This window comes from Giraffa tippelskirchi, chromosome 3 (genome assembly GCF_054371585.1).
Source record: "Giraffa tippelskirchi isolate mGirTip1 chromosome 3, T2T-mGirTip1v1.2.pri, whole genome shotgun sequence".
Classification (NCBI taxonomy): domain Eukaryota; kingdom Metazoa; phylum Chordata; class Mammalia; order Artiodactyla; family Giraffidae; genus Giraffa; species Giraffa tippelskirchi.
Window position 1 is genome coordinate 28,751,320 of NC_137277.1, and position 11,381 is coordinate 28,762,700.

General features: G+C 58.6%; 1 protein-coding gene across 1 annotated transcript; it reads right to left on the reverse strand.

Annotated features, from left to right (window-relative positions):
- Positions 1 to 2,332: 2,332 nt before the first annotated feature.
- On the reverse strand, positions 2,333 to 8,822 carry ALDH3A1 (aldehyde dehydrogenase 3 family member A1). The gene is made up of 10 exons (XM_081583640.1): positions 8,258 to 8,822; positions 6,432 to 6,663; positions 6,043 to 6,128; positions 5,604 to 5,812; positions 4,943 to 5,060; positions 4,336 to 4,477; positions 3,595 to 3,761; positions 3,084 to 3,183; positions 2,612 to 2,742; positions 2,333 to 2,525 (listed from the first exon to the last, which is right to left on the reverse strand). The coding sequence occupies exons 1-10, from the start codon at positions 8,417 to 8,419 to the stop codon at positions 2,511 to 2,513; spliced, it is 1,362 nt and encodes a 453-aa protein (XP_081439766.1). The 5' UTR covers positions 8,420 to 8,822; the 3' UTR covers positions 2,333 to 2,510.
- Positions 8,823 to 11,381: the final 2,559 nt, after the last annotated feature.

The following is an 11,381-nucleotide window of genomic DNA, read 5'->3' on the forward strand; positions in this document are numbered from 1 at the left end:
TGGCCTGGGAAACCCCATGGACAGAGGAGCCTGGTGAGCTACAGTCCTTGGGGTCACAAAGGGTCAGACATGACTGAACAACAACAGTGATACTCCTCCTTCCACTGGGAGAGGGGTGCTGCGAGACGGGATGTGAATGGAGGTGACCTGTGTGTGAGCCTCTGCATCCCTCCCCCCTCAGTGAACCCCCTGTTTAGTGCTCTGAACAGGAGACCATCGTTAGCAGGGGCAGGGGCAAGTTCCAGGAGCAGAGCCCCACCAGCCTCCTGTGGCATTCACCATGGCCACTCTGAGGTCAGCCTATTCCTGCAGCGTCACCTAAGTCACCCCTATCAATCCCTTCCTAAGTCACCCCAATCAAAAAAGCCTCCTGAGAAGCACAGACCCTGTGTTTTTTTCACAATGTGCCCAACACCCAGGACTGTCCACTCAAAAAAAAAAAAAAAATTGCTGAGTTGTTTTTTTTTTCCTCTTGTGGTTAAGACTCTGCACTTCCAATGCAGGGGGCATGGGTTTGATCCCTGGTCCAAGAATTAAGATCCCACAGGCAGCAAGGCATGGCCAAAAAAGTAAAAAATAATTCTAAAAAATTTTGCTGAAGCAACAAATGAATGGAGGAAATCTTCCCCTCTGTTTTATAACAACAGCAAAAGAAGAGCCTGTGACCACAGCAGACTGCTTGCTTGTTTTCTGTCTGAGAGTCTAAATACTAGAAACACTAAACAGTAGAACCAAAGGGTGCTTTGCCAAGGTTTCAGCTGCCTAGCTGAGAACCGAGATGTCAAGAACCCTCCGTGCCCTCTGTCCAGTGTGATGGGGGTTGTGAGGAGCCACCCAGAATGTCACCCGCTCTCACTGGTGACCCGTGAGTTGGGATGGTTCTTGGTCATTTATGTTTTGGACGATGGCAATTGTTTGGAAAGGCTGAATCAATCATGCAAATATTTTTTCAGCGCATTCTTTAATCCAGGAAGAAACAGTAGATGGGATCACGATACGGGTGAGATCAAGGTTTTTTTCATTGTTTTCTTTTGAGTTTAAATCTAGTTAGGAAATAGGGTTAGTCCAGAACAGGTCAGGTTTAGGACATCACAACAGCTTAGACTGTTAGTCTTGTAACAGAGGTGGTGAGAGGGAAGAGGAGGAGGGAGAAGGGGGGTGACGGTGACTTTTCCCAGAGCACAGAGAACGATGCAGATCAGGTGTTTGGAAACCCTGAACCATCTCCTCTCCAAGCTGCATGTTTCCAGCTCTCTCGACACCGTCTCAGGCAAGGGTTTTGAGGACACATCCCTGCAGGTGACACTTCCATGGTGTTGGGGAGGAGATATGGAGACGCGGCCCCTGTGAATGGCGCCGCGAGACCAGGCTATGCCGCTTCCAAGCCTGGGCTTCCTCCTCTGTGGAGGGTGCACAGAGCTGCTGGTGGTGGGGGTTGAGGGGGAGAGGTGGGTCCAGCCAAGCCTTCCTCCTTCCTCCTCCTCTGGCCTGGGGGTTGCTTTGCTCTGGGAGGTTAAGGGACACGTCGCTTTTGAGCAGGATGCTGTCTGTCTGTTAATTTGGGTTAAATCTTACTGGATGCGGGAGTCTGGAGCTCAGGGCCAGGGGGCTGGAGACTTTAATTTGGGAGGAGAAGCTGGGGAGGTGGGGGCACTGAAGTGTGGGGACTTGGGAACCCAGAGTGAGGGGGAGAGTGCTGGAAGGAGGGGCGGAGGGGAGGAGGGTGGGGACGGGGCAGTGACTCAGGGCTGCGGTCTGGGGAAGACTTTGCTTTCATTTTCAGTCAGTTATTTGGATATTTGCAAAATAAGTAATAGGCACACACAGAACATCCAGTGACCCCGTCCCCGCCCCTGCCCTCCTGGAGCGGACGAGGTAACAGCCAGTGGCCAGCGTCGGCCGGTCTCCCCTGCCGTCCCCTGACACCGGCGCCCTGCTTCCCACGGTCTTCAGTGGACCCTGACCGGGGCCTCAGGCCCCTCAGGCCAGACCCTGGCTCAGAAGCTGCTGCCCACTGGGGTCCCGGTGCTGCCCCAGCTCCCTGTCCTCCCACCCCAGAGGCAGCTTGCTGGAGTCACCCGGGGGGTCGTGTGGACCATCCACCCCAGGTCTCACCCAGAGACCCCTGCCCCTGCCTCCTTGGTCCCTCCTCTGCTAGGCTCCCTGAAATGGAGCTGACATCCCCAAGTTCCAGGGCCCTGGGGCTAAAGGGAGGCTCTGAGGAGAACTTCGCTGCTCCTCAGCTGACAGTGGGGTGGGATTGGAGAGGGTGGGGGGGGGTGGAGGAGGGGTGGGACTGGAGAGGGCGAGGCCGGGGTGCAGAGACACGCAGTCCGGGGCTGCTCCGAAGCTTTATTGCTCTATGTTTAGTGTAGCGCGGGGGCAGGGCTGGGTGGGAAGGATGCACTCCAGCAGGGGGGCACCAGGGGAGCCCTCCGAGCACTGGGAGCCAGGGTGGGGTGCCAGGGGAGCCCTCTGAGGGTGCAGCACGGTGAGGCCAGGGCAGCGCTTCAGTGACGGGGCATCTGTGGGGGACACGAAGGGCAGTGAGGGCCTTGTCTGGCCCGGCAGCTTCCCCACCCCACCCCCACCCCTGCCTCCCACCTCTCACCTTGGCGGGGCTCGGCGGGTATCTGGCTCTGAGGGTCTCCTCATTCAGCAGAGATCTCACCAGGCAGGAGCGGCGGTGCGAGAAGGTCTCGAAGCTCTTCCTGCCGTGGTAGGACCCCATGCCGCTGTCCCCTGCAGGGGCACCGGCTCAGTGTGGCCCAAGACCCTGATGCCCCTCCTGTGCCCCTTCTCCCATCTGCCCACCCGGGTCGATCCCCAATCCCGCCCGGCCAATCCCCGACCTGGGATGTCTGCCGCGGTGCCCGCAGAACTGGGCCTGAAGAGTCTCACCCCAACCAGCCACTAAGTGGCTCTGCGGCCTATCTCAGGGCCCAGGTGAGAGACTTGAGGTTCAGTGTGGCTTTTGAGTGTGCCGGCAGAGGGAGGGGTTAGGGGGAGTCTGAGGCTCAGCCCAGGGATGGGGGACACCCCGGGGTGGGGCAGCAGGCGGCAAGCTCAGCCCCCAGACTCACCCACACCCCCATAGGGCAGCGAGTGCACGGTGATGTGGACGACAACATCGTTGGCCGTCACCCCGCCACTGGAGGTCTCCGCGATCATCTTCTTAATCACCTGCAATGGCCCCCCGGCTTCAGTCTCCACCCAGGACCCCCCAGCCCTGCCCACCTGTGCGAGTTCAGGAGCCACAAGGATGTGAGCTGGTGGAGGCCAAGCCCCAGCCTGGGGCTGCTCCCCCAGCCCCCAGAGTCCCAGGCTGGGTCCCCCACTCTCCCCACGGGAATTTGTGCCAAGATGAGAAGAGCAGAAGTTCCCACAACACCGAGCATACCACCAAGCGGGTCAACATCTCAGTCAGTGCTTTGTCCAGACTTCAGAGATGAGGGGAAAGGGGCTCAGGAAGATTAGGGGACTTGCCCGACGTCACACAGCAGGGAGTATGGGGCTGGGATCTGTTCCCCGGGTCTGTGTTTGCAGGGGTGCTGAGCCAGGGTCCCAGGACCCTGGGGAGGGTGCCTGGCCCACCTTGTCGTTTGGCGAGAAGACGTAGAGCGCCAGGGGCTTCTCACGCTGGGTGATGAACTGGATGGCCTCCTCCAGGCTGCGCACGCACACAATGGGCAGGATGGGCCCGAAGACCTCCTCCTGCATCACCGGGGACTGGGGGTCCACGTCCGTCAGGATGGTAGGGGCTGGGTAGGGAGAGGCCAGTGTCAGCCAGCACCCAGATCTGCCCAGGCACGTGGCCTTCTCTCCCAGCCCTTTACAGACAAGGACACCAGGCTCCGCGAGGGACAGGAGGAGGCCTTCCAGCTGGGCTCCCCCATGGAGGGTCATGGGAGGACAGTGGCATAACCAGTATTGGGGGTCCCTGGGGGTCCCACTTCAGGCCACCTGAGCCCTGCTGGAGCTCCTCAGCCTCCTGGCAAACTGGGGGTTGAGTGGGCCCCCATCTGCTGACTCCCGAGCCCAGGCCAGAGGCCTCTCCCGCTTGGCACACCTGGGGCTCCCATGGCCTCTGCTGCTAGCACCCTCTGCTGAAGCTGCCGGGATGGAGCGGAGGTGGGGCTCCTTTAGGCCTTGGGGGTGGGGGGGTATGGGCTGTGGAGGGGCCTCCCAGGTGGTGCCCAGCTCCTGCCCATGGAGAGGCCTGGAGTCAACCAGGGCCGTGGGTGAAAGTGGCTTATATGCACCGCAGAGCTTTGCCTGCCCCTCCAGGGTCTGTGCCCATTTCCGCCAGCCCTTCCAGAGGGCCGTCACACGCACCAATGTAGCGGGTGGCCGCGTCCCCGGTGCCTCCATAGGCGACCTTCTGGCCCTCCAGCAGGCCCATCACCCTCTGGAAGTGCCGGGAGTTGATGATTCTCCCATAGTCCCTGGACTTCTTGGCATCCTCCCCGTAGAACTCCTGTGAGGAGGTGGCAGGCTCCAGGTGAGGACTGGACCCTCGTCGTAGCCACAGGCTGCAAGGCTGCGGTGACTCCAAACTGGGAGTACATGAGCACCGCCTGGCGGAGTGATACCACTAAAAACTACGGGGCTGCCACACCCCTGCTGCCCACTGCCTTCCCTGGGGCATGAAGTGCTGTTGTTTGAAAGAAACACATGCACGGCATCTGGACATCACATCGGGCCCAAACATGCGTCCACAGCATGGAGGACGGAGGGGACATGCCATGTGAGCAGCGACTGCCTCTAGGGGGGCAGGATTCCAGGTAGAGCTCTTTTCTTTCTCTGTGCTTTTTAATCTTTTCCAAATTACAGTGAGTGTGGATTACTTTCATAATCAGAAAAAAAATTCAGTCTTTTCTTTAGTCCACGCCCATCTCACTTCCTGGCAGCCCATCACCCACCCCCCGGCGCCAGCACTCACTTTCAGGGACTTTTTGAGCTTCTCCACGATTTGGCTCTGGATAGAGGGGTCACACAGGATGTAGTCGGGGGCCACACAGGTCTGGCCGCTGTTCATGAACTTTCCCCAGGCGATGCGTCTGTGAGAACCCCAGGTTACAGGGCATTCCACCAGCCCTGGGGAGGCCCTGGGCTCCCTGGGAAAAAGCCTCTGGCCTGGTTAGCCCAGGGTCAGAATGTGAGGGGCTGAGCTGTGAGCTGTCCATGGAGGTGGGGGGCGGGCGGCACACCTTGGAGCCCCACTGGCTTCCAGATTCCTGCCAGAGCACACATGACCCTGGACATGATCCCTGGGCCTGCAGTGACCTCATCACCGACTGGCAGGAGGGGTCTGGGGTAGGTGGCCTATTGTACCCCTCTTTCAACAGCCTTGAGCCCTGCATGGCTAGGTGTCACCTGCTCAGGGTCCCTACGCCCCAGAAGGCCACGCATGCAGGGTGTGAAGGGGGGTAGGGCTCTGGCTCGACGCCCCCACCCTCGCAGGAAGTCTTTCCCGAACTCTCTCTGTGAACATGGTGCCTCCACCCCAGCTCCTGCCAGGACTGCAGGTGCCCAAGGACAGGGCCATGTCAGTGTTGCTTGGGGTGCCCTGCTGTCCGCCTAGGTTGGGGGCAGCCTCTCACCTGCAGGCAACATCCAGGTCGCAGTCCTTGTCCACATAGCAGGGGTTCTTGCCCCCTAGCTCCAGTGTGACGGGGGTCAGGTGCTTGGCCGCAGCCATCATGACGACCCTGCCCACCCCGGCACTCCCAATGTATAAGATGTGGTCGAATCTCTCCTTGAGCACCTCTGTGGTCTCAGCAACACCCCCGTTGATCACGGGGTACAGATCCTGCCGAGCGAGGACGGAGGCGAGGCTCAGACATGGCCACAGCCCCCTCCCCACCCGCCCGGGAAGCCACCACCGAGCGGGCACCCTCTCCTGGCTCGGGGGTCCATTCTCCTCACCAAGCTGTCCTCGCCCCACCCGTGGCTCGGCCCATGGCTGCAAGAATTCACTATTTCCCCACCCCAAAGACCCAGCCTGGCCTCAGTTCTCAGTGTGCTGGGGGAGCCCGTCACCTGATCCAGGTATTGGGGGAGGATGGCGGCCAGCAAGCTCGCTGTGTTCTCGCTCAGCTCCGATGGCTTCAGGACCACCGCATTTCCTGCAGAGCACAGAGAGTCGGGACTGCACCAGGGCCACCCCATACTCTGTCCTCCAAGGGACCCAGGACACATGGCGGGAGGCAGGGCTGCATGGACATCCGAACCTGGCTGGGCCTTGGGCACCCAGAGGCCTGGCTGAATACTCTGGTCCTTGCAGCCTCCCGTGAGAACCAGCTCCATCAAACCTCTCCCTGACCGCAGGCCCCATCTTTGCCCAGGCCTCAGCACCACAGACCCCTTCCTCTGCAGTGGAGGATGGGGACCCCTCCTGGCTCCCCGACCTGGAGTGGGGCCCACAGTACCTGCGGCAATGGCGCCCACCATGGGCTGGATGGTCAGGTTGAAGGGGTAGTTCCAGGTGCCGATGATGAGGACCACGCCCAGGGGCTCCGAGTGGATGTAGGCCTCATCCTGCTGGGTGTGGGGGGTCTTCTCCACAGGCTCGTCAGCAGCCCACTCAGGGAGTTTCCTGATCATGTAGTCGATCTCCTCTAGGACATACACAATCTCCTCATAGTAGGCGGTCCATTCATTCTAGAGAGAGGGCTCAGTGAGGCTCACCCCAGGGTGAGGGCTGTGCAGCGGGGGCTCTGAGCAGAGGCCCCAGGGCCTGCGGTGGTCCTGCTTCCCAGCTCTGTGACCCCGAGTGAGCTTCCTACCCTCAGTCTCCAGATCTGCAAAATGGGAGCATGACAGGACCTTATGCTCCAGGTGGGCCCATTTAGAACTTGGCTTGTTCAGCTGTCTGTGTGAAGGGAGTCGTTCACTGCAGAATCCCCAGCCCAGAGCACCCACTAAGAAGGCCCAAGGGGTGGGACTGAGGATTAACCTTTGGGTGGTGAGCTGCGAGGACCCTTGCTGCTAGTGCTGGGGGCTCAGGCAGGTTGGACATGTTGAGTTCAACGTGCCCAAGGGGACCTCAGACCTGATTTGAGGGTCCCTAGTGAGTCAGGGAGTGCTTCCCTGGTGGCTCAATGGTAAAGATCCCACCTGCCAATGCAGGAGACAAGGACTTGATCCCTGGATCGGGACGATCCCCTGGAGAAGGAAATGGCAACCCACTCTGCTATGCTTGCCTGGGAAATCCCATGGAAGGGGAGCCTGGCAGACTACAGTCCATGGGGTCCCAAAGAGTCTAACACAACTTAGCGACTAAACAACAAGTGAGACCTGGGGAACAGAGCTGAAGGGTGTCCAGAAAGGCTTACAGATGAAAACAAGACTTGAACCCAGGAAGAGCCCTAGGAAGACCAGAAAGTGGCTACAAGAAAGATGCGACCAAAGAGAGTCAGGAGGAAATCCAGGAGACCCTCAAGCCAGGGGAGGAGGGACTGGGCAGCCCATGGCAGGGCGTGGGGTGGGGAGGAAGCCAGTGTGCAGGGTGTGGAGAGAGGGAGTGCAGAAGGTGGAATAAATAGCTCTCTCTCGAACTGTGACTGTGCAGAGCAAGATGGAAGTTGTGAGGTCAACCGCTTGGATTTTCTTGCCTTTGGTTTTTGTCTTAAGGTTAGAAATCTTGAGAGATTAAAAAAAAAAAAAAATACAGCAGCAAAGGGCCAGGAAGCAGAAGGCATGTAGACTCCAGCCTCTGTGCTCCCCTCCGAGGCAAGACGGGAGGGTGGAAGCAGGTCCAGGTGACTTGGGGGCAGTGAGGGGAAGGGGCTGAGGATTTGGAGGGGTCTGATTTTGCTCAGAGAGAGGAAAGGATAGGAAGGGAGGGCAGACGCCCAGCAGAACAGCCAGACGGGGCTGTTTCCTGGTGTAGAGAACCTGGGGTCCCGCGTGGGGCTGAGAGATGGAGGAAAGAGAGGCCGGAAGGGATGTTGTGTCAGCAGGAGATGGTTGAAGTGGTGGCCTCGTGGCGCTGGGCTGGGTGGAGAAGGGAATGAAGCCAGGAGCGGGGATGACAGACGGTGGAAAGGAGGCTCCGGCCCTGCGCAGGGCGCGTGGACCTGGGGCGCCTCAGGCGCAGGGAGAGGAGGGCGCGCCCCATCCCAGAGGCTCGCAGAGTGTTTGGGGGACTAACTGGCTTCTCTGTTAAGGGCTGGAGCACTTCGCCCCCGCCCCCGCGCGCAGCGGATGTCCTGGGCGCACGCAGTCCGCGCCTCTGGTAGTCGGGCCGGCGCACCTTGTGGAGGTCCGCAGCCAGCGCGCCCACGACGTCCTTCTCCCGCTCGCGGATCAGACGCCGCAGCCCCTCCAGCTGCTGGACGCGGAACTGGAGCGGGCGTGTCCGACCGGAGTTGAAGGCGGCTCTGGCCCGCTGAACCACCTCGCTGATTGCGCTCATGGTCCCTGGGAACAGAGAGCTCCTTGCAGCAGGGAGAGCGCCCTCCCTCTGGGGTCCCCAGGGCAACACCCACCCTTGCTGCTGATTTTATAGGATGAAGATCTCCCCGGGGGCACTGAGAAGTGGCATCCTTTTGCCTTCTCAGCTCCCTAACCCCGTGGTCTGGACTGTCCTGGTCGGCAGGCTACCCCTGCCCGTAAGCAGATGACGGACCCTCACACTGGGGACCCAGCAGCGGTGACCTGGAGTCCTAAGGTTGTCTACATTTGCTCACCGTGGGGTCTTGGCAGTGTGCTGGGGGCAGGCACTTCTTGGCATCTCTCAAACCCCGTGCCCACCTCTATTTGTGTGCAGACCTTTGACACTCCCAGGCAAACCCTCCAAGTGCTCTCCAGGCACACCTGACCAGGCCAGTCTCCAGATCAGATTAAAGGACCCAGGTGGTGACTCCACACCCACGCTGAGTAAAGGAAACCCAGCATCAGGACACACGCCCCACCTTTCTGACTGAGCCTCATTCTCAAAAGCACTGATGGCTTCTTCCCAGACAGACCCAGGCTAGCTGGGTCTTTAAACTGTCAGACATGTCCCGGGCACAAGGAGTAAGAAACGAAACAGGCTACAGACAACAGATACACCAGGCATGTGTGCACTTGCGAGAGCCTGTAGGGGCAGGCCCTGGCGTGGTGATCTTTTGGTGGTGGGGTGGGGGGTAGGGGCTGGTGGATTAGAGGTGATCTTTGCTTTCATTTTTCTGGAGGGCTTCACTTTTCTGCAGCAAATTTGCATTTTCAAAAAATGTTTGTTAATTTGGGGGGAATTCCCTGGCTGTCCAATGGTTAGGGCGCCGAGCTTCCACTGCAGGACTGCAGGGGGTGCAGTTTTGATTTCTTGTTGGGGACCTAAGATCCTGCACGTTTGTTTACTTTTTGAATAGGTAATACATGCTCATGGTAGAACATGTAAAAGACACAGAAAGGACACAGAAAAAAGTTAAGTGTCCCTCCTTCCTCTCCCCCAGCAATTCCTGCTGTCCTCCCAGAGGTGTCCACCCACTTTCAGACACAGTGTGATCTCTGACAGCAGAAAAAACACAGTAAGGCTATTTCCACTTAAAAAAAAATGACATTATATGGGGCTTCCCAAGTGGCCCTCGTGGTAAAGAATCTGCCTGCCAATGTAGGAGACGTAAGAGATGCAGGTTCGATCCCTAAGTAGGAAAGATCCCCTGGAGAAGGGCATGGCAACCCACTCCAGTATTCTTGCCTGGAGAATCCCATGGACAGACGAGCCTGGTGGGCTACAGCCCATAGGGTCACAAAGAGTCAGACACAACTAAAGCAACTTAGCACTGCACCACATATACGCAATACGTATGATATATGTGCATGTATTATTATACATGGTATATATATACCATGGCTTCGCCTGAGCCACCGTGTCCGCAGGGGTCAGCATCCCCTTTGAGCCTCACAGACATCCTCACTCCGAAGGAGTGCCCACGAATAAGGAACCGCTATAGTTCACATTACCGACGAGGAAAGTGAAGCTGAGAGACATTAAATGCTTTCTCTCTGGTCTCACAGTTCGCAAGCTGCCAAGTCAGGACTCGAACCCGCTTCTACCTCTATCTGCGTAGTTCCTTTAACTACGAGACTCTTCTGCCTCCAGGTGACTGAATCATGCCTCCTCACCCAGTGTCCCCAGGTCCCCCTGCTCCGAGGGCCCCCAGGGGCCCCACATCCCTGGAGCTGCAGGACGTGAGCTTCGGACCTTCGGCACACAGCTTAGACGCTCAGAAGATGCTCTTGGGGGTGAGAGGACCAGCTGCAGGGGTGGACCACTCACCACCAGGCTGCAGCTGGAGGTCTCTAGGAGGAGAAGAGGAGGGAAAGAGGGTTACCTTTGACACAGGCTCTCCCAGGACTGGAGCTCCAGGAATGGGTGTCAGCTTAGAGGTGATGCATTTAAGGACCCTTCTGCCGGTCCTGGGAGTCCCTCCCCAGGAAGTTTGCGTAACAAGAACAAAACAGCTTTCAAACGTGGGGCGTTATAATCTGCTCCCAGTTTGGGGGATTAGGACTGGGCTGTCTGCTTTTGTCCAGTTCAGAAATGCAAGAATGTGTCCGCAAGGCTTGGGTGGGGCCTGGTCCAACCTTCCAAAGGAGCCCCTGTGTTTGCCCAGCGGCTGTGGATTGATTTAGACTGACCTGACAGCTTCCAGATTTCCCAAGTGCAGGTGCCAGCTGCCGTTCTCCCCACCGCCCTGGTTACATAAGGGCGGGGGGCGGGGGGTGGGGTACAGTCATGGTGAGTGTGCACGCAGCTCCCTGAAGATGCCCCACGGAGGCGAGATTGCCAAGCCTGGGGAGCCACAGGCCGGGACTGTCTATAGGAGGCCCCACTGTATGTGGATCTGCCCTCCTGTTGAACAGCAGAGGAAGAGGACCGCAAACCTGTACCAACGGCCAGGAATCTCCCTGGTGTGGTCACCTGGGGGCCAGAGACGCTTGGGCAGGGAGGGCTCGGGAAGCCCCTTTCCCTAATTACAGCTGTTTGCTGGGTGTCTGCTCAGGCGTGAGGTGGGGGGTGGAGGCAGGTGTGGAAAACACATCTGAACACTGCCCACACCTCCCCTGCTCACACCTTGGGCTCTGGGCCTCCCACTGGCACTGCCTGCCACCCTCACCCACCAGCCATGCCATGTCCAGGGGTCCCTGCCTCCCTCCTGGATTGATCGTCCCACCCCCTCCTTCCACCTGGAATGCCCCTCCTCGTATCGCTGCCCACCAACCCTCATCACCGTGCTTCCTCCTCTTCCTCCATGCTGTTCTTCTCCAGAAGATATATCAGCCTCTGACAAGCCATTTGTCTACTTATTCTGTTTGCCATCTGTCAGCCACCACCTAGAATTTGCTCTGTTCACTGCTGAGTCTGCAGCACCTAGAACACTGTCTGACAC